The sequence below is a fragment of the Equus quagga genome, chromosome 12, assembly GCF_021613505.1.
Source record: "Equus quagga isolate Etosha38 chromosome 12, UCLA_HA_Equagga_1.0, whole genome shotgun sequence".
Classification (NCBI taxonomy): domain Eukaryota; kingdom Metazoa; phylum Chordata; class Mammalia; order Perissodactyla; family Equidae; genus Equus; species Equus quagga.
This window is the reverse complement of record NC_060278.1, coordinates 95085124-95107616: the sequence shown is the minus strand read 5'-3', so window position 1 is coordinate 95107616 and position 22493 is coordinate 95085124. Positions and strand designations below refer to the sequence as shown.

General features: G+C 52.8%; 1 protein-coding gene and 1 long non-coding RNA gene across 2 annotated transcripts in view; one reads left to right on the top strand and one right to left on the bottom strand.

Moving 5' to 3' along the window:
- Nucleotides 1-1220: 1220 nt before the first annotated feature.
- Nucleotides 1221-22493, bottom strand: part of MYBL2 (MYB proto-oncogene like 2) — a 38731-nt gene continuing 17458 nt past the window's right edge. Inside the window, exons 6-14 of the mRNA XM_046680109.1 lie at nt 21387-21549; nt 17214-17501; nt 14265-14678; nt 11959-12098; nt 6656-6755; nt 5069-5182; nt 3731-3835; nt 2338-2487; nt 1221-1708 (exon numbers count right to left, since the gene is read on the bottom strand). Coding sequence (XP_046536065.1) covers nt 1580-1708; nt 2338-2487; nt 3731-3835; nt 5069-5182; nt 6656-6755; nt 11959-12098; nt 14265-14678; nt 17214-17501; nt 21387-21549 — 1603 coding nt within the window. The 3' untranslated portion in view covers nt 1221-1579. The remainder of the gene's footprint in view (nt 1709-2337; nt 2488-3730; nt 3836-5068; nt 5183-6655; nt 6756-11958; nt 12099-14264; nt 14679-17213; nt 17502-21386; nt 21550-22493) is intronic.
- On the top strand, nt 1579-3710 carry LOC124249217 (uncharacterized). The gene is made up of 3 exons (XR_006891297.1): nt 1579-1718; nt 1836-2126; nt 3514-3710. It is a non-coding gene; the product is annotated as an uncharacterized LOC124249217 (long non-coding RNA).

The following is a 22493-nucleotide window of genomic DNA, read 5'->3' as shown; positions in this document are numbered from 1 at the left end:
TGATCTGGGTGTTCTACAGACTGAGCTGTAGTGGGAACCCCAGGGATGAAGGGACCCCGGGCCCCACTCTCACTGAAGGACAGGGGTTGCCCATTAATGCTGAGAGCCCCGCAGGTCACCAGGGGAAGGAGTTTGGAGTGAGAGGAGTCCAGACCAAAAAATCAGCAAAGGGACAGGAGTGTGAGGCAGGCATGGCCCCTCCACGGAACAGGCTGGAGCATCCGTCTCGGCCACACGGGCCACACGGGCTGCAGGAGGCAGTGTCCCATCTCCACTTCAGCTCTCAAGAGCAGGAACCAGGACACGGCCAGGCTCAAACCAGGCACAATGATGTGTGACCGGACAGGGGCCACCTGGGGAGGGTTCTGCATGCTGAGTGACAGGAGCCCATGTGCAAGCTCGGCAAGGCAGGGGTGTGTCTGGGTCAGACTTGAACCCTGGGGTCCTAACTCCCACTCTTTCTCTTTAGAGGATGGGGGCCCACAGGCAAGAGGACCTGCCCCAAGTCTCCTTTGGGAGCCAGAGGCACTGAGCAGGGTCTAGGTATGGTCCTTCCCCAGGTGGGTGCCGCCATGCAGTGAATTGAGACCTCAGCCCCCAGGAATGGCCACACGCCCCATCCCATGAGCCCCACTGCTGAAAACCTCACTCCCACATCTAGACCTTCTCAGACCCGGCGCCTGCCCCCCTTCAATCCCCAATGACTCTTCCCAGCTACCAGCCAAGGACCACGGTGCGCCCACTGGGCCATGACCAGGGACACAGCCCCGGTTGCCACTGCCGCCATGGCCTTGGGGAGTGAGGGCCACTGTGGCAAGGAGGTTCTGCCTAGGTGCTGGTCACTCCTTGTTTACCAGTCTGACCTGGAGGCTGGGCTCATCACAGGCCAGGTCAGCCATCAGTGGCAAAGGCCAAGTTCTGATGCACAACTTCTCTCACCCCCACCCCACAGCCAAGAGTCCTCGGGGTTTTGCAGACGCCCACTGGGTGCAGAGATGAGAAACCGCTCTCAGAACACTGGGCCCTCTAGTGGATAAGGGTTCAGTCCCCAGGCCTGGGCTGTGCAGACAAGGCTGCACTGTGAAGATGAGAGCAAAGGTCCCCACAGCCCTGGGGGCCCCAAGGACAGTTACCAGGGAAGCACGAGCAGGGCCCAGGAGAAGGGTGGATGCCAGAACAGCAGAAAGAGAAAGGTAATTTTATTCTTTCAAGAAGATGCACCAACAGGTTGAGGGGAGGAGCACGCTGGCCACGTCCCCCGTCCTAAGCAGGGGTCTGAGATGGGGCCAGGCCTGCCCAAGGCATGGGAGAAGCTAATGGGGCTGCCTGTGGCACTGGGGAGAGCACTGAGCAGGCCCAGGGTGGGACTTTGTTCTGTTAGCACCAGGAACCGCCCGCAGCCGGACTTGGAGACAGGGCAGGGGTGGCCCTGCTGTCTCCACCTGAGCAGTCTGGGGAGGGGCTGGCGGCAGAAGGCTCGCTGCAGGCGGTCACCTGAGTGTGAGTCGCAAATTCACTGACCCCCTCGGTCCCCCAGCCCCCTGTAAACATGAGAATGGGCTCGTGACCACCAAGCCCCTCAGGACAAGATGAGGGTCCGCGATGTGTGGCTGGGCTTCAAGCGGCCCAGGAGCTGCCGGGCTTTCTCCTGCATGAAGAGCTGGTCCCTGGTCCCCCCGCAGGCCACCGTCTTCCAGGCGCTGGTCATCTGGGAGGAGGTAAGAGGGTTATGTTCCGGGCAAGGACAGCATGCTCCCAGCGAACCCTGGCAAGCCTGGCTGGGGAGGGGTGGGGGACATTTTTACAACCCTCTCTCTCCCCCTCCCTCCCTCTAGAAGCCCCAAGTCTTTTTGTGCTCTCTCCACCTTCCCGGTGGCCCTGGGGAAGTCATTCCCATCTCAGCTGTAAAGCAAGGAGGATGAGCCAGACAACACGGCCACCCTCCATGCTCTCCGTGTGGCACCAGTCTCCACGTGAGGAAAAGCTGCAGCCACGGAGGCTGGTGAGGAGGAGGGGCGAGGAGTTCATACATACAGACGCTGAGATCTGGACAGCCCAGGGCAGCCCCTGCCCTCAAGGACAGACACGTGCTAAGCCACCAAATAGAGACAGTGACCTGATTACAAGTAAGACTGTGTCATAAGTATGGGGGGTGGGGAGGGTGGCTCCCCAGTAGGTGGGTTCCCTGAGGGAGTGGTGTTTGGACTGAGATCTGGAGCAAACAGAGCCACAGAAGAGCATTCAGGCAGAGGCAGCAGCCTGTGCAAAGGCCCTGAGGTGAGAAGAGCAGCAGAGCAAGCCCCCAAGGGTGATGCCACATGTGTGGCTAGCACTCACAGGGGCGGGTGCTGGAAAGTGGCTTCTGGGCTTCAGGGCGGGCACTGGCTTCTCGGGCTTGGCCTGCAGGAAGCCCTGGTTGAGCAGGCTGTTGTCCTCTTTGATGCCTGACAGGATGAGGCTGGAGGAGCTTGATGGGACATTTGTCGGCTGAAATCAAAACCAGGTGAAAGACTCAGGTTTTTGCCACAAGCTCTTAGTGGGAAGGAGAAAACACCTCAGCCACATCCCGGCCCCACCACCTCCCGGCTGTCGAGATCTTGGGTAGAACATTAACTTTGCTAAGCCTCAGCTCCTCTTTCATTTAAAGATTAAGTAAGAAAACTTCTCTAAAGTGCCTGCTTCAAAGCCTGGCACCTAAAATGCCCAGTGATGCTGGTTCCTTTCACATGAAACTGGTTCCTCCCCTGGAGCCCAAGCTACTCTAGTTTCTCCAGGTACCAGCAACATCCATGGGCAGTCAGAGACGCCTGCCCCGACCAGCCAACACGTGGAGCGGCACAACAGCCCTCAGGCCTCCCCAGGCTCCCCGCTCTGCTCGGCCTTCACCCTCTAGTCTGCTGGGCTCAATGCCCTTCTGACAGACAGGAACCTCAGGCTCAGGGGCCTCAGAGAGCCGAGGGAGCAGGTGCTGGTGTCCGCACTCAGCCCAGGCCCACCCTACTCCAAAGCCTGTGCTCTGAACGGCTTGCCGGACCATTTTTTCTTCTTGGTAATTATTTCATGTGCCCGAGGTGGCCCCAGCCCCAAGTCTGGCTAAGTCTTGGCCCGGGGGGATCGCTGGCCAGAGTGAGGCTTCTCTGCATAGACTACGGGTGCAGCAGCCGTACTTGCAAGGCCTAATCAGGCAACTCTCTGTCCTGTGACCCCCACACCACGCCTCTCACGGCCTCCCACTGGGCGCCAGGGCAAGACGGGCTGGCCATCGTCAGCTGCAAGGGATCAACAGCATGGCCTGGTTTCTGGGACCCACGTCCTGGGCAGGCAGCAGCAGCCTTCCTGAGGTTGGCCTGGGCAGCAGACAGCACCCAGCCCAGGGTGATGTGCCTCGAGGCCATCTCTGGGGTCACCCCCATGAGCAGGACACAAGGGAAGGTGCTGGGGACCGGGATCCAGGGTTTTCAAACATATTCTAGCAATGCAACTCTTGCCAAATAAACCTTCTGTGAAAAACAGGAGCTGGGCTGCCCTGATGGAAGCCGGGGGCTGCCCAGCCCGACCGCCCCCATCAGCCCCCTCCCTGCTGGCCCAGCACCCCGAAGCCGTCTGACAACCACCGGACCACTCCACCTCCAGGGCCCTCTCCACAGCTACAGGGTTCCAGGGGCAGAAGAGCCCTCGGCAGCTCTGGGCGGACTGGCTGAGTGCGCGGCTTCTCCCTCGGACCCCTTACCAAGGACAGAGCCTTGGGCAGTGTGGACATCATCAGCTTCACATCCTCGTCCACGATGTCAAGGGCCAGAGACTTGCGGACCTTCTTGATGGGGCTCCGCCGCAGCTGAGGGTTGGGGAGGCAGGAGGCGGTTAGGGCAGGCGTTTGGGACTCCCATGGGTCCCTATCAGCACCTTGACGAAGCCAGCCCTAGCTGCCCTGGTCACAGACCGGGCCCCGCTGCCTTCGAGCAAGGCGGGGGGTGGGGGGTGGGTGGGGGACCAGGAGACTCTGGCCGCATGGCAGACCCTGCGCCCAGGGTAGACTGCCCTGCCAGATGCTGTGACTGGAGTGAGAACACAAATGCCAACCTCCACCCAGAGACCCACTCCTCATCCCTGAATGGACCAAGCACAGCCCCCAAGTCTCTACCACCCCCCCAGACAGGCCCAGCAGAGAATCATCCAAGTTACACCTGAAGCACCCACCCATGCGCGAGTAACTCAGAGACACAGAAGCCCATAGGACACAGGCCCATCACAGGTGTGCCTGGCCCACCGATGCGCCTCCTATAAGCAGGTGAGGCGTCAGCCCCAATAGCAGGGAGGGGCTCTGGGTCTAGCACTCAGCCCCTAACCCGGCGGTGTGCCCCAGAAAGTGCTGCCACGTTCCCATCTTCCCACCTCTCTGCAGAGGAGACCATCTAGGAGAAAAGGGGCACACAGACAAAGGGGTCCCCAGAGTCTGTCCTGCTATCAGGAAACAACACACGCAGTGCAGCGGGAGAGAGGCTTCTGGGCTGGCCTGGGGGGGCCCCTGCCTGCTCTCCTAAGCCGACTGTCCCCCACCTGGTTCACGCGGCCCACACACCCAACTGGCTCCATCTGTAGGATTTCCCTCGGAATCCTCTCTTTGTGACCCTTTCTACTCCCTTAATGCCAAGCATATGGAAAGCGACCAGTGTCTGTCTAGTGTCTGTCTCCATCCACTGGACTCGAGGAGGGAACAACCACATCAGGGTCTGAACCACTGCTCTATCCACCCCATCCAGCCCACAGCCCACTTCAGAAGGGTCCAAACACAATGCTTAATAACTAAGGGACCAGTCCAAAAGCAGGGACGGGGATGGGGTGGTCCCAGGCCCCAGGGCCTTACCTTAGTCGGTTTCATCATTAACCACTCAGGGGAGCAAAGGGCATGGGGCCACAGCTCCACTTTCCCCAGCACCTCACTTTCATCAGCTGTCCCTAGACCCACCCCCCGTCCCAGTCTCTCTTCACCCTGCCATGGCTCCACCCTCCCCTGCCCACGGTGCCAAGGCTGGCGGCCAGGTGCTCTCCCACCCGCCCAGCCACTCACCCCAGCCTTCCTCTTCTGCTTCTCCGGCCTCACTTCGTCCTCGACGATGAGCTCAAGGCCGGCCTCGGAGCGTAGCACCTCCTTCAGGTCCTCCTCCAGGTGTGGGGTCTGGGGCTGGGGGCAGGGCGGCCCACGTGAGGCTCCGCACCCAGCTATGGGGCAGGGCCTGCTCGTGGGGAAGGCAGGACAGACCCCACCACGCTTCGGCCGTTCCAGGCAATGCAGGAAGGGGGCCCAGTCCCAGGACACTGGCTTCATACACATCGTTCACGACCATTAATGGTCCCGTCCTGGACAAGTGGACACTGACCTCGACTCACTGTGGGCTGCTGTGGACCAGGAGTGTCCCCACAGCACCCTCACACAAGCGTGCGCAACAGCTGTCAGCTTCCTCAGGGTAGACACGGACGCTCAGAGAGAGCAAGAGCCTGGGCCAAGGTCACACAGCTGTGCAGTTAGGACCTGGACACATTCAACGCACACACTCCTCACCCCTTTGCTCTGCACTAATGGGGACACTTGGTTCCATTTCCCTTTCTCGGGCCTGGGGGCTCCAGGTGACCTTTCTGGCCTCAGGCAGCAGAGACCAGGGGAGGGAGGGAGCTACCGAGCAGCAGCAGGTATAGGTGCAGGGACACTAAGAAGTCACTCTAAAAGCCCCCACGTGCTTTAACTACAGTTGCCAAGGTCAGCTTTGCCCTCTCACCCCGTCTGGAGAGCCTGCAGGTTTCGGAGCCAAATCTCCGCTAGGAAAGGACAGGGCATGCTAACTAGCGCCTCGCCTGGGCCCATCAACTCAGTCAGCTCTGTCTCAGGACTCGGGAGACCACAGCCCCGCTGGCTCTGGCCTTCACATGAGGACCCCACGCAGAGGGGAGGAGGCGAGGGGAGCACTCCACAGGCTTTGTTCACACGGCGAACGCTCCTCTACGACCTGCCCTTCTCTCACCTTCGACCGGTTTCTAAAGTACCTGCCTGTCTCAGAAAGCCCCGGTGTCACCTCTTCCTTTCTCATTGGGGAAAGCATGACGGTCTCATGGTCTGGGAGGAGGGGGAGCAGGGCGGTCTGCACACCGCTGAGAGGGTGCGTCCTCACCAGCCCGCTCAGCCCACCCATGAGTGGCTTTCCAGTGTTTTGTAAAGAATTGGCAGTTAAGCAAAAGGCTTCAGTTCGAGGAGCCACACGCCACCCCCCAAATTAGCGATGGCACCGGGGAGGTCCTCCTCCATTCCAACACCTGCCCGCCTTCTGCCCAGCACTGACGACGTGCTGAAAGTACTCGCTACGTGTGCATTCATGTGTTTAGTGCCAGTCTCCAGCAGCCCACGCTCAGCTTCACCTGCTGCCACTGTCTCCAGCCCCACCCAGTGGCTGCCTGGCACACTGTAGGTGCTTGGGGACTGTCTGAGGAGCCAATGAGTGACTCTGCCTCGGTTTCCCCATTTACACAATTAGGATGTCCGCAACTTCTCAGGACTGTGAGAAGAATCCAATGCGACCTCAGAGGGAGAGGGCCTGTGAACTATAAACGGCCAGAGGAACCCAGGAGACCCCACTGTGCAGACCCACCTGGCCACCCCACCTACCAGGGGCTTTAGTGGTCCGTACTTCTCCAGGGCATTCTTGAAGGGGGTCGGCGTGTGGGGAGCATTGTCCATGGAGTACTTCTGATCTGGGGTTACAAACCTGCCGGGGCCAGAGGGGGAGGCTTAGCAGCGAGGTGGGGGGCAGACGTCAGCCGCTCAGCTGCAGGCTGCCTGCGGCCCCCACCTCCCCTCCACCTGGACCTCTGGCCTCAGAGGGAGGGAGGAAACCCCGGCAACGCTCTCCTCCCCTCCCGCTCACGCCCCCCCTCCATCCCCAAGGGGCTTAATCAGGGGAGGGTCTTGGGAGAAGGGCCATCCTCAGAAACAGGAAAGAACAGGACATAGTCTAAGAGGATCCTGGAGACCCAGGCAGGTGAAAGGATGGCTGAGGATGCTGCTCAGTCAATGGTCTGTATTAGGACTTCCCGTAAGACAAGGAAGGCCTGTGGCACACTGCAGGCCCAGAGAGAGGGGGCAGGGCAGGACGGCAGGAAGCCAGGAAGACCTGAAGACCTGGAGGGCACACGGCAGCAGCGTCACTAAGGAAAGGCAGGGCTGCCATCAGGTGCGAGATGGCGAGGCCAGTGCACGTGCTTAACTTACCCTCATCCCAAGTCTCCTCAAAGCGACCAGAGTGGGGAGAGAACTGTGGAGGGAAAGCTTTACCAGAGAGAAACCTGGGAAGGGTCTGGTCCACAAGCAGAAATACTAAGAGCTTCTATCAGATGTGGCCCCACCAACGCGTGATTTCTGCCTGCGATGGAAAAGCCTGCTGGGGAAGGGACACAAGAGGCGCCTCACACCGGAGAGCCAGGGCTGCAGGTACAGGCCGGGCCAGCTGGTGGTGGCAAACTCTGGCTCTGATGGCAGGTGCCAGACCCCACCTGCACGAGGTCAGCGTGGCCTCATCCAGCTAGAGGCACCGCCACAGCGGTTCCCAAAGCCTCAGTGGGGGTTCCTGAGAAACACGCCAGGTGGTCAGGAACTCGGGTGCAGAGGCCAACTCCCAGACACGCGGCCTGGGCCACCCCTCCAGCCACTTCCCTCAGCCTGCCAGACATTCCACAGGCAGATAAAAAGCTAGGACAAGTAAAACCATTCTTTTCTTCCTTCCTCGGGACTGAGAGATTAGACAGGGATCCACAGGGTCTCTTCCCAAATCCTTGCTCTCTCCCACACGGGAGACACCCTGCAAGGCACGGGGCACAGAGACCCCTCTGTAAGGATGAGAAGCACCGGTCAGATGCAAACACCTTACAGTTGCTCAAGGGGATGAATCTGGGCCTTGGGACCAAACATCTCTATGGGATACGGAGCTTCTGCAACAAACGAGAAAGCTCCAGCACCTCTCTAATTCACGGTGTCAGCAAGAACTGAGAGCAACACGCGTGTTAGAAGACGAAGGGAGCCGACTTGAAAAACGAACACAGAAGTGGGCTTAGAGATGAAAAAAATGCAATTCTGTGAGCCAGAGGACTTGGCAGGTGGGAAAACGCAGAAAACCAAGTTGGTGAATCAGAAGACAATCCCTGACATTCTCGCAGAGTTCAAAGGAAATGGTTTAAGATGATGAACAGGAATAAGAGGAGGAAAAAGAGAGGCGTCTGTGTAGGAAGCAACGTCTAAGGTGGGAGGAAAGGAGCAGACACCAGCGATACAATAATTAAAGAAATAACAGTACATTTTCTCAGCTCAAAGTTTGAGTCTTGAGTTTGAAATGAAAACCGGAGGAAAAAAGTTAATAAAGACATAGCATACCAACATACAGCCTGGCAAATCTCAGGAATAACTAATAATAATAATAATAATAAAAAACCTACAAGGATCCAGGGAGAAAAAAAAGATTTGGGACAAAGGAATAAGAGCAGGACAGGTATCAGAATTCTCCATGACATAAACGCCATAAATGAAGCCGAGGCCGTGGTTTGGGCCACAGGCATCCTCCCTCCAGAGTTCCACGTCCAGCCCCTGTGGTTGAACAACAGACGACAGCCCAGACCTCAGGAGGCACAGGCCTCACCCCTCCCCTCCGAAAAGAACTCGAAAAAGCACTCCATCAAACGCAGACAATTCCCAAATTTTAAAACAAGGCAAAGTTTGCTCTCGGGAACCACAAAAGTCTTAGGGGTGTTTGTTACACAGCTCCACCTGGCCCTGTGTCCCCGCTGACCCATGCGGCCCCTGTCCTCTCTCCTACTGTCCTTCCCCACACCCAACTCACTGCAAACTCAGCAGCCTTACTTTTGTTCATTAAACTCAAACAGCACGTTGCTACCTGGTAGCCTTTGCTTTGCGGTTCCCTCTGCCTGGATTCCTTTCCTCAGAACCCTGCACAGCTCTCCCTCTCTGAGGCGCCATCCCAACCTCCTACCTAAGTTAGAAACCCCTCGCCCTTGCTCTGTGCTCCCCAGGCCTGTAGACCATATAATCCCTCTGTGGTGTCCGTTTCCCTCTGAAACACCATCTACGGACCGTTAGGAAGCTGTCCCTTCCAGTCAACCATGACCTCTGCAGGCAAAAATAAAGTGGGGAAGGTGGGATCTAAAATCAGTGGTCAAGGAGACAGAAAAATTCAGAATTAAGTCCAAATACCATTGCCTAGTATGTCTTGTAAATGTCAAAAAGAAATTTTGAAAGGGAAAATAAGAAAACCAAAAAAGCCTTTTGTGGCAATGATCTGGATTTAAAAGATCTGCACGTCTGGTCAAAATCAAACGTCAGGGGCCAGATTCACCCTCCTGCCTGAAACAACGAGGAAACAACACACGACGTGAAACAATGAAAGACGCTGGACATGAGGCAAAGATGGAGCGAGCCCTGAGAAGGCAGACGAATGCGGAGAGCAGCTGCACTGAGACTCAAGGAACAGCACAAGGAGGGGCAGAGCCAGAGCCCGGCAGGCCTGGAGCTCAAGAGGCGACGGCAAGCGGGTTCACAAGACACAGTATCACCAGAGACAAGTGAGGTACACACCAGAGATGGCAGAGGGACCTCCTTGAGTGTTAACCAGGGTGCTGATCTGTGCACACACCATATAAGGAGACTACCAGAGACCAGGGAAGAACCATCCAAAAAGCTCATCCAGCAGAGTAGTCAACACCCACCAGGGCTGGAAAAAGCGCTCCTTCCCACCAGCCAGACTGGAAATCCTCATCACTCACAAGCAGTGGGCAGAGACTGGAGGATCCTGAACCAACCGCTGCTCTGGTCCCACCTAATAAATCTTAAAAGCAAGACCCAAAAGGATCAAACTATTTCTCTTTTTTTGGTGTGGAAGATTGGCCCTGAGCTAGCATCTGTCGCCAATCTTCCTCTTTTTTATTCCTCCCCAAAGCCCCAGCACATAGTTATCCTAGTTGTAGGTCATTCTAGTTCTTCTATGTGGGATGCTGCCACAGCATGGCTTGATGAGCAGTGTGTAGGTCCACACCCAGGATCTGAAGTGGTGACCCCTGGGCTGCCAAAGCGAAATGTGTAAACCTAACCACTCAGCCACAGGGCTGGTCCCAGGATCAAACTATTTCTAAGTAATATAACTGCATCCCAGAACAAAGCTCTAAAAAATTTATAGAAATACAAAAATACATAGTTCACAACAAGGTAAAATTCACAGCGTCTGGCATCCAAAGAGATATTACCAGGCTTACAAAGAAGCAGAAAGAAAAGTCCATCAACTGAAATTGACCCAGAACTGATACACAAGCTAAAACCAGCAGAAAGGAAATAAAAAGTTATCATCGGTGTACTTCATATGCTTAAGAAGTGACGTAGAGACAGGGAGGGAATTTTAAAAGATCTACTTGAACTTCTAAAGATGGAAACTACAACGCCCAAAACCAAAAATGTACTGGAGGGGATTATCAGAAGACTAGACGTGGCAGAGAAAAAGATGAGTACACCTGAAGACACCGCAACAGGAACTATCCAAAATGAAACAGAGAGAGAAAAAAGAACGAGAAAAATAAGCATAACATCAGTAAGCCGTGGGAACCTCAAGGGGCCTAAAATATGTGTAACTGTGGAGTCGCTGAAGAGGGCTGGGGGGTGGAGGGCCCAGAGAATACATTTGAAGAAATAACAGTTGAAATGTTTCCAAATTTGGAGAAAACTATAAACCCACAGATCCAAGAAGCTCAATGAACACCAAGCACAAGAAACATCAAGAAAAACACATTACAACACATCATAACCAAATTGTTCCAAACCGATGATAAAACTGTACAAGCCAGAAGGCAGGAGAGCAACCCCTTTAAAACTGAAAACACCTGTCAACCTAGAATTCCATACTCGGCAAAAAATATCTTCCCCAAATTAAATCAACTTTCCAGCTACACAAAAGCTGAAAGAACTCATCCCCAGCAGGCCCACAGTACCAATAACGTAAAGGACGGCCTTCAGACAGAAGGATCTACCAGACAGAGATACGGATCCACAGCGGGGTGAAGAGGACGGACATGCTTCTTTGTTGGAAGAGAACAGAGAAGCCGGAGCAACAGCAGGTTATGAACACGAAGGAGCAGGGGAAAGAACAATCTGTTCCTTTTGTGGTGCCAGCCTATCTGATCAAGGGTTTACACTCAAGTCCTAGGATTCTGGCTTGAAAGGAGAACCATTTCTCAGGAAACGTACCTATGCTAAACTTTAGGTCGACTGCTGAGACTCATTTCTGACCAAGGGAGACATGAATCCTTTCCGAAATTATGTATCATTACAAGGGTTAAAATCCTGAACTGATTCCTGAATCTCGTAACTTACTCGCGAAATAATAAACAGCGACGCTTCTCCTGCAGCAAATGTCATAAGCAGAAGCACAGTTACACAGCTCTCTGTACCTGGAACTCAGAGTCAGGCTGACAGAAGGAAGTAAACTTGTTGTGAAAGCCCGTCCAACAAAGCAGGTGGGTAAGCAAACTGTAGGGGCTTCAGAAGGTGAAACCCTGTGCACCAGAGACCGGGGGTGGGGCGGGGAGGGGCCGGGGGCACTTTCCTCCTTCACATCAGGCTACTCAAACACAGTGGGTTTGCACTTGAAACTCATAAAAGATGGAGACTAAGTTTTTTGTGACAATCTGGTCTCTCTTCGTTCCTGAGATTAGAAAACCATCCAAGTGAAAAACGAAAATGAGGAAGAACAAAGGTGAGGCACCAGATTATATTGACAAAAAGCAAGAGATGTGGTGGCCAGAAGGAAAACAGTCTCTGCTTTTCCGCAGCGGCCCCTCCCCAGCGATCCTGGGCCCCCAGGCCTCCAGGCCATCCACCGCTGGGGGAGGGGGCAGGCGGGCAGCGGGCGGCACACTCACGCGGCGTGTTTCTGGTGCAGGGGTGTCTTATCCCGGTGCAGGGGCGTGGTGACCACCACCTTCTGGCTGCACACGGGGGTGGATGTCAGCGAGGGGCTCTCCAGCTCCAGTGTGTCCTGTTTGTTCCAGAAGTTCAGAAACTGCCAGGGAAAAAAGAGAAAGGAAATGACAAACTAACAACCTGTGGGGGTGGGAGACACCCTGGAGCCCCTCCCCTGACAAGTGCCCTCCTGACCTGGGAGGACTCCTCCCATCAGAGAATAAAGAGCAAGACAGCTGGACAGGAACCCACCGAGAAGATGCACGTAGACCCCTGGGCTTGTCACTGCCCCCAATCCTTGCTTTTGCCAGGTGGTGGGAGGTCCATCGCCCACCCCTCTTTGCTGCTCAGTGTGCAGTTAGGTCAAAGACAGTTGACTGTGTGAGAGCAGCTCCTTTTCAGAAGAAATAGGAGCAGCTCTTAAGTGACCCGTGCAGGACAGGTGACGATGGCGGTGGTGATATTAACATTTAGAGAGTGTCTCCTCTCGCCAGGGCTAAGCACTTCTCACCAAGCGTGTCGTGCACTTTTCACAGTGCCAGGACTCAAACCCAGATCTGAGCCATGCCCAAAGCACCACCTCCCTGGCCTCTCTGCCCTCAAGGCCACCGGCAGCACTCAGGGCCCCTGCCCTAAGCGGGGTCCCTGAAGCAGGGTGGCCACCGTGGCCCGTCATCCTGGGCTGTTGTCTGGGCAGCTCAGGCTCCCCTCTTCTCTAGTCAGCAGCCCTCACTCGGGGCTTGTCACGGACGGAACTGTATCTCCCCCAATTCACATGCTGAACCCTTAACTCCCAGTACCTAAGACTGTGACTGCATTTGGAGACAGGGCCTTTAAAGAGGCTTCAGAAGGCAAAACGAGGTCATGTGGGTAAGGCCTAATCCAATATGGCTGGTGTCCTTGGAAGATTATAAGAGAAAAAGGTAAGAGATGATAAGGGAAAAGAAATTAGGACACAGACACACACAGAGGGAAGACCATGTGAAGACACAGGGAGGAGACAACCATCTACCAGCCAGAGAGAGGCCTCAGAGGAAGCCAATCCTGCCTACACCTCGATTTCAGCCTCCAGAATGGTAAGAAAATCCATTTCTGGGGTATAAGCCCCCAGTCTGCAGTACTCTGTTCCAGCAGCCAGAGCAAACTATCTCGGGGACTCTCTCGGAGACACCAATCACACCCGACACGTGGGCCGGGCCTCGATCCTTCCACAGCAGATGGTGTTGTAACATGTGCCACCTCTGGGCCTTGTTCTCTCCCACATGCTCACAGAAGGGAGCAGACCCAACAAGGCCCAAATCCTCTGCCTCTCCTTCCTGTTTGGGGACATGGAACTCTAGGACCTGTGTCTCGTCCACCCCCGAGTCCATCCTCTCATAGCCCTACCATCCCCATCCCCCTACAGCCCCCAGAGCAGTACATACCCCTCCGTCATACCTAAGGCCCTCTGAGGCCCCTGCCCCCATCTCCCAACCCCCTCCTGCCCCCACCTATCACCCCTAGCTCTGGACTTTACACCACACACGCTGCTCTCCCAACTCTGTGCCTTTGTTTAAGCCGATGGATCGACAAAACCCAGCTCAGACACCACTCTCCAGGAAGCCTCTGAGTGCCTCCCCTGACCTCTAGGAGAGACAGGACCCCTCCCCGGCTCTCCCCTAACACTGTGTATCTTAGAGCCCGGGAAGCAGTTCCCAGAACACAATAAGCTCTCAACGACTTAGTCATCGTTATGACTGTAGCACCTTCCACACCACATTCCGATCAATTCATTACAGCCTGTCCCCAACACTAGCTATCCTCTTCAAGGGCAGGGCTGTCATCTTCACCTTTGCTCCCCAGTGCTGGCAAATCTGGTATGAAATAGGTGCTCGATAAATTGATTCTTTTAACAAATACTGAGTCCCTTCTCTTCTTGCCTGGTTAGCACCCCAGCACAACCAGTTCCTCCTCCTCATGGAAGCCTTCCTGGATGACACCCACCCCGAGACCAGATGCACTCACAGTACTGTAGCCTCCTTCGTTCCATTTATCATGTTTATTTGGGTCTGTTTTTATCAATTGTCTTCCAACCAGAGTGTAAGCTCTACGAGGGAAGGGCCAGGCCTATTTCTGCTCACCCCCATGTCCCAGCACTTAGCACAGGGACCCTCACAGCAGATTCTCAACACGTCCTGGTTGAATGGTGCGCGCCTGCATGTCAGGCCCTGTACTGGGCACTGGGAATCTGTAAACAGAACCCAGTGAGCAGGTGGGGTCCACACACCTGGGAGGGCGAGAAGGGCAAGGTCTTGACAGGTGTGCTCTTGGGGGTGAGGCTGTTGCAGGAGTCCAGGAAGGACAGGCTGGCGCTGTTCTCTGTGACGGGGGACAGGGCGACACGCCTCTTCTTCTGCCGCTTGAGCACCGAGGGCGGCGTGCCGATGCCCGAGCCCCCCACTTCAGTGCTGGGGGAGATGGGGATCAGCTCGCCCCGGCTGCTCCGGCTCAGGTCCGAGATGGTGTGGCCGTCCAGGCGGTACTCAGTCACGCTGGGCCCCGGGGCAGCAGGCTGGCGGGCTGGCGGGGCCTGCTGCTGCTGTGACGGTTGGGGCTGCACTGGACTGGTGGTGAGGCTGCCCTCTGTGGACGACTCCTCGGGGAGGTCAAATTTACTCAGGTCACACCAAGCGTCAGGGTCCTGCCCGGAGAGGAGGGTTAGGAATAAGTGCAATTACTCTGCTTCTCTACCAGTTGATGCAACAGGACTCGTTCATTAAAGGGAAATACACGGGTGTCAAGTACAACCCCACAGCCCAGGAGCGAGCCTCATTAACATTTTCCCGCATTTCCTCAAGGATTCTTCTACGTCTGTATATTTGTAAACATAACTGAAGGCATATTGTACATGTAGCTGCTTGCTCTGTTATTTTAAAAAATGTTCTAAGCGATCTATAATATATACAAAAAGCACAAAGAAAAATACAAAGAAAACTCAGATACCCATCAATAAGCTTAAATAAATCACTAAAACCCCGTGTCTGCCTCCTGGCTCACATCCTCTGCCAGGGCAGGCGACCAGTGCCTGAAGTCACTATTTCTCATCCTCATGCATTTCTTTACCACTTACACATGCCCCTAAAATCTAGGATTTTACATGTTTTTAACCTTAGCACAAACTGTTTCTATAGGCTGCTCTTTTCTCCATTTAAAATTATTATTATAATAACAATACTACCTAATTCTATTACCTATGAGTTAAATGTTTACTATTAACATTAGTTGTTATTATGATGAGAAATTTTCAACTTTTATAACATAATTTTTATGACTGCAAAATATTCCCTCACATGAATATATCAGTTACTTAACTATTCATTCCCCTTCTGCTGGACATTTAGGTTTTTCCTCTCATTTTAAAAAATTAACAGTAACATCTTTATGAATATCCTGGATATACATCTTCCCCTGCATTTTTAGTTATTTCCTTAATATAGATTAGTAGCAGTGGAAGTCGTGGCCCCAAGGCTGTGAAGAGGTTTAGGGGTCCTGATTATGATCCCACCAGGGAAGTATTACTCTTCCCCTTTCACACCAAGAAACCCAGGCCAGAGAGGGCGCAATCTGCCCGAGGTCACTGCGTTTCTAAGAGCCATTCTAAGAGGCATACCCAGGTCTTCCCACCTCTGCCCAGTAAATTACAAGCCAGCTGAAAGCCTTCTGGAGACAGAACCTTCTGCTTTGGTCCTTGGAGGTGATCAGACCCCAACCCTGGTGTGGTCCTCAGGACCTGCAGGAGCCTGGGGCAGCTCATTCCTAGAGTGGAGGCCCGCTCAGGGCAGTGCTGACTCAGGCCCACACTCCCAGCAGCAAACCCCTACCTCGGGGAGGCCCCAGAACTGACAGCGTCTAACAGACCAGAAGCACATCCTACAAGGTCCGCCTGGAGGGCTGCAGGGAGGGACAGGCAGCGGTATTTCCGCAAATGCTGTAACTCCATCAGCCACTGAAGGCCATCATGGAAAGGGCTCAAACTTAGACCCAGACAGCAACGCCTGACTCCTAGCCCTGGTTGTGTGATGTTGGGTAAGTCTCCTAACCTCTCTGAGCTTGGAATTTCCTCATTAGTGATGGGTCCACCACCTACTTCACAGGGCTACTACAGAACTAACAGAGAGTGTGTATGTAGGTAGCAAGTAACGAGCCTGGCACATAGCAGGCGCTAAAGGTTAGATATTATAATTACTAATTAAGCATTGGGCCTGGCAGCCAGTGGGTGCTCAATAGAAGTGAGTTCCCCTCTCCTCTTCTCTGTGCCTAGTGAGTGGAGAAAGATACGGAAGAGTCTGAGGATGAAGGGAGGTAAGGCCGTGAAACGCCAATAGTGCCAGGCGCAAAGTGGGCCCAACTCTCATCTAACACTCCCCTTAAAGCCCAAAGCAGGGACTGCAGCCGGTGGCCTGGGAGACTGATGAACACAGCAGACCTGCTCTCTAGCTACTCTGAAATTCTCTGCAGTGGAGGGGACTCCACAGATGGACCCTGCAGCTGGGTCTAGTCCCAGCCGCTGGGCACAAGAGGTGAGGCCCAGAGTCAGAGGGACTCAGCAGATGGTCCCCTGGAGACTGCACCATCCAATCTTTCATTGGGCAGGACAGTGGGAGCACAGCACAACGGTCAAGGCCACGAAGCTTACTCGCTGTGTGACCTTGGCCCATCACCTGCTGAAACGCCCTCCACGCTGCAGGCCTGGCTGACACAGCGGGGAGCCGGGGACGTCACACCAAGAGGTGCTTCCTCCCACCAAGCTTTCTCCCAAGGGGCACAATCCAGCGCGGCCTTGGGGGCTGCTCCCCCTGAGCAATCAGAACCCACCCACCACTCCAGCCCCAGGCCCCTCTCAGGGACACCCAACCATCTCTGGTGCCACAAATCCCACGTTCCCCGTGCTGTGTTATCAATCAGACACCTTCCCCTCGTCATCTCTGAGGAATCAGGGCAGTACCACCTCCTCTGGGGAGCCCTCCCACCCCACCCTGAACTGTACAGAATGAGCCAGGAGCTCCCTTAGGGCAGAGACTGCATGGCAACTATCTCGGTGTCCCCAGGCCTGGCTCCGGGCCGGTACTCAGCATCGGCTCAGTAAACGTGAGCGGGACTGGAAGGAGGCCTGCCCTTGGGAGCACTACACTGGGGGTGTTCCAGGCCCACCCGGAAGTACCATGACCAACATTACCGACTCGATCAAGTCCAGGGCTTCAGAGAGGCTGGCCCCCACGGCAGGGATGAGGAGGTTTGCGGCCTCCACCACCCACTTGTAGGGCAGGCTGATTTCCGGCGGGGAGCCCTCCTGGTCGTCACGCTTGGGGGAGTCCTCCAAGGGCTCTGGCGTTCGCACTCCGTCCAGCTCTGCAGGGACAGGGTCCTGCTCCTTGGAAGGGGCGGCTGCCACGGCCTCCTCCTCGCTGCTCTCCTCCTCCTTCATGGCGGGGGGCGCCGGGGGCCAGCCGGCCACGAGACCTCCCTGGTGGACACAAAGGCACACCGCTGGGACTTTCTGTTCTGAGATCTAGACTGTGCAGTATTCCAGCTAAAAACGCACAACCTAAGGAAACTCAGATGAACCCAAATCGAGAGACAGTGTATGAAATAACTGGCCTTACCTTACACTTCTAAAAATATCAATATCACAAAAGAGTAAGAAAGGCTGATGAAGCATTCCAGAGGCAAGAAGTCGAAAGAGATATGACAATGAAATGCAACGTCTAATCCTGGATTGGACTGTGGGCAGGAAAAAAACGGAATATGGACTGTAGATAACAGAAAAGTCTCAAATCGGTGTTAAATTCCTTGGATTGGACATAACTGTACTGTGGTTATGTAAGGTTACGCCCTTCCTCTTAAGAAACACGCAGTGAAGCATTAAGGGATAAAGAGGCACCATGTATGTAACTGACTCTCAAATGGCTCAGATAATGAGTGATACGTGTATATAGAGAGAAAGATAAAGTAAATCTGGCAAACATTAAAAACTAATGAATCCAGTAAAGGCTATATAGGAGTTCTTTGTTCTATTCTTGCAACTTTTCTGTATGCTTAACATTTCAAAACGCAAATTTGAAAAATGAGCGTTTACTAATTTTGTGAAAGACCAAAAGGAATAGAGGAAAACGGTTCATGGCAATAGCTCTCTTAGCAGAACCTGGGAAACAAGCTTGACACTTTAACCCGACAGACCCCAGCGTGGCCTTGGAGATGGCACATGTGGTTAGCTGGGTCCCGTGTCAATGGGGGCACAATGGAGTCAGGGAGAGGACTTGGGCTCTGGATTCAGACGGAGCTTTGCCACTGACCAGCTGACCTTGGGCAAGCTGTTTGACCGTCTGAGGGTCAATTTCCTTGCCTGTGAAACGAGGACACTAAGGCTTACCATGCAGGGACATTACATAGATCGGCAATGATGTGAAAAGCATCCAATCTAAACAGGGGCTGTTATTGGTATCGTTGTCAAGTGACACGATGGATACGGTTTGTGATAAAGCAAAGGACGAAAAGGACATAAGAAGAACAGATTTGATTAAAACGTGTAACTGCTATAACAGAAGGGTGGGGAAGAATGCCACAAACACTATTTAATAGCTACCAACATGGGAATCCCAGTTTGGAAAACAGCCACTTTGAAAAACAGTTTGGCACTTTCTTATAAAGCTTGGTATACACTTACCATGACTCAGCAATCCCTCTCCTAGATATTTACCCAAAAGAAAGGAAAACTTACATTCACACAAAAACCGGCACATAGATGTTTACAGCAGCTTCATTTGCAAACACTAGCTGGACACAATGTCCCTCAGCTCGTTAACAGAAACACTGTGGCACATCCATACAGTATCACTCAGCCATAAAAAGGAACAAAGCACCGATACACACAACAACATGGACAAGATGATCAGATACGACAGACTCAAGAATGAGGTAAACATCTGTATACATATAACAACATGGAAAGATCTAATAGAAAAAGAGACGTAAGATGGTGAGATATAACAAAATCCCATTTTAAGCTTATTACCCTCAGTAACAAATGTTGGAAACGATATATTGGTTCTCTGGGGAAGCTGAGATTAGTGAGCTCTGCCCTCTGCACTGTTCAATTCTGTAAAGTTTTCCCTCTTTACAGTGATCATGTGTTACTTTTGAAGCACAGGGAAAAAACTTATAATTGCAAGCACTGACCAGTGAGCGGGGAAAATAGGGGGTGGTCCCAAACACACATTAACAGGCAAACCTTCTCTGGCAGGCAATCTAACAAGATCGATTAAGAGTTTTTCAAGAATTATCTATCCATCTCTAGGAATTTCTCAAGAAATAATTGAGCAAATAAGCTGTGACTGAGCCACAAGGACAATCATTAAAGTTTTGTTTCTAATAACAAAAAATTGGATATGAGCTTAATTAAATAAACAACACAACAGAACCATTAAATTGACGCTGGAGAGGAATGAGTATGGAGGACACAGTAACACGCTGACCTGCTGACCTGACCTCCTGTGTTCAGGGTTGTGATCTGGGGCTCATCCTGGCCCAGCATGGCCAGCACTCCAGACTTGAAAAATCAAGAAAGAGAGGCAGGGACATTCTATATGCTCCAGCTGAGCACTGCAGAACTGGAGCAGTGAACAAGTTGCATCTAGCCAGTAAGAAAGGGGAAGGGGGAGCATTAAAAAAATTGTTAAATGGTTCACAATTACAGAAAATATTGAGAAACGGTTGTGAAAGATGACATGACTGGAGCCATATTAAAACAGAGCCAGAGCAGCCATTTCAGAGGAATTGCTTTGCACAGCTTGTTTTCTTTATCTTCCAAACTAAACCGAACCACCAACATTCCAAGAAGTCAGCAGGGAAAAGAATATCCTGTTTGTAAGGACTGACGAAACCGGACTTTGCCGATGACTGAATGGCTAACCAATCAATGAAGTACAAACCCAGCATTCCCTAGTCTAGCACCAACACACTCTTCTTTAATACAACCTTGCTCCTCTCCCTCCCTTTTCCCATAGACACTATTAGCCCCTCTCCTGTACTCAGGACACTAATTTGGGTTTCTACCTGAATCTGTGCTCCTTGAACTGCAATTCTTTGATCCCAAATAAACGCTGTGCCTCTTAAACTGGTTTCTGTTTTGTAGCTGACAGTGTAGAAGTGTGTTACCTACCACATAGCCAGCACTGTCAAATCTTACACTTTGACACGTATGTTTCAAATCTTTATTTTTTTTTTTTTTATTTTTTTTTAAGATTTTATTTTTTTCCTTTTTTTCCCCAACGCCCCCGGTACATAGTTGTGTATTCTTTGTTGTGGGTTCTTCTAGTTGTGGCATGTGGGACGCTGCCTCAGCGTGGTCTGATGAGCAGTGCCATGTCTGCGCCCAGGATTCGAACCAACGAAACACTGGGCCGCCTGCAGCGGAGCGCGCGAACTTAACCACTCGGCCACGGGGCCAGCCCCCAAATCTTTATTTTTTTAATGAATAAATCATTAGATATAGCTTAAAAATATCAATGAGAAGTTTACTCTGGGGTGTGGGATGGGAGATGTTAACATCTGCACATTTGGTTTCATTTTCACAACTGCAAATGTAACACAGTATGATTTTCTAGCAAATCATATAAGATTATAGACACAGAAAACAGATGAGGGGTAACAGGGGGTAAGGGTGGGAAAAAGGCTGATGAAAAGGGGCACAGGGAACTTAGGGGGTGATGGCAACGTTCTGTATCTTTTTTTTTGTTTTTGTTTTGGAAGACTGGCCCTGAGCTAACATCCATGCCCATCTTCCTCTACTTTATATGTGGGGCACCTACCACAGCATGGCTTGCCAAGCGGTGTCATGTCCGCACCCGGGATCCAAATCGGAGAACCCCGGGCTGCCAAAATGGAACATGCGAACTTAACTGCTGTGCCACCAGGCTGGCCCCTGCTCTGTATTTTGATTGTAATGGTGGTTACATGACAGTGTGTTTTTGTCATATCTTAGGAACTGTACACTAAACACAACGAATTTTCCTATATGTGAACTATACCTCAATAAACCTGATTTGTTTATTGCAAATATGCTTTTAGTATGAAAAGCCTAGAAAGAGCAACAGGTAGGAAGGAGCTTTGACAAGGACAGAAGGAGGCTGAGGACCCCTGCATCTCGTCCTCAGAAGCGTGTGACAAGGACAGGCCCTGGTGAGACACATGGCCCACACGGAGACCCTGTGGCAGGAACTAATGAACAGCTGAGGAAAAGGTGAAATGAGAAGAACAGATGTAAACGAGATGGTGTCGGATAAACATGCGACCCAACAAACCAACCCGGAGCCACGCCCAGTGGCCGAGGCGTCTCGGGCAGCCATCCCACCTGGCCCTCTGCAGGGTGGGCACGCTGACGGCCATCCTTGTCCTCGAGCTCCAGCAGCAAGTACACGGGGGGCTTGCAGTCCTTGGTCTCGCTCAGGAAGCCTCCCGTGTCCACCTTCCTCTTGATGGTGGAGTTCCAGTGATTCTTCACAGCATTGTCTGTCCTGCAGGGGCCAAGAGCGGACCACTGAACCCCAGCCCTGCAGCCTGTGTGCCACTGGGCATGCCACTGACCCCCCTGAACTAAGCCCCCACTTCTGTAAATAAGGGTTCAAATCAATGAACTCTAAGGTCTCTTAGCTGTAAGATGAAGCTGCACGTTTCTAGCCCTTAATGATTTACCTCTCACTCACCTCTGTAAAATAAGCAAAGGTTTTATTCAGCTTACGGCAAAAATCATAAAACTGAAATGTTTGTGGAACTCTCATTCCCTCCCCTGCTCACTCTGCATTTGTAGAAACCATGAGCAAACCGCTGGCTGCTGACCCCCATCCTGAGGCTCACGGTGACCTTGAACATAAGCCCCATGCATCTCTGCAGACTGAAAAACCACCACAGAGGGCAGAGCTAGATGACACAGAGGGTCCACGACTGTCCACTCTGAGCCTTGGTTTCTTTATCTGGAGAAGCAGAAGACCGCTTCATACTCCACCACTCACTGAAGATTAGATGAGGAGACACGTGTACTAGTACAAAGCACAGAGCAGCACAATACCACGGAACTGCAGAGCAGTACAGAAGTTCAGGGAAGCACAGGAGGACAGGAGCAGATTGGTACTGCAGTACGGAAGGAGTGGGTAGGAGAGAAGGCCACAGCAGTATGAAGTAGCATTCCAGAGAAGCATAGAAATATATAGTGTGTAGAAGTATAAGATACTAGGGAAGTATAGAGTATTACAGCAGTAGAGTAGGAAGCAGGACATGGCAGTAGAGTGGTATAGAAGTATAGAGAAGTAAGTACTACAGAAACACACAGCAGTAGAGTAGTAAGTAGCATACGCTGGTAGAGGAGTATAGAGGTAGAGAGCAGTACAGTACTACAGAAGCATATAGCAGGGGCCAGCCCGGTGGCACAGCAGTTAAGTTCACACGTTCTGATTCTCGGCGG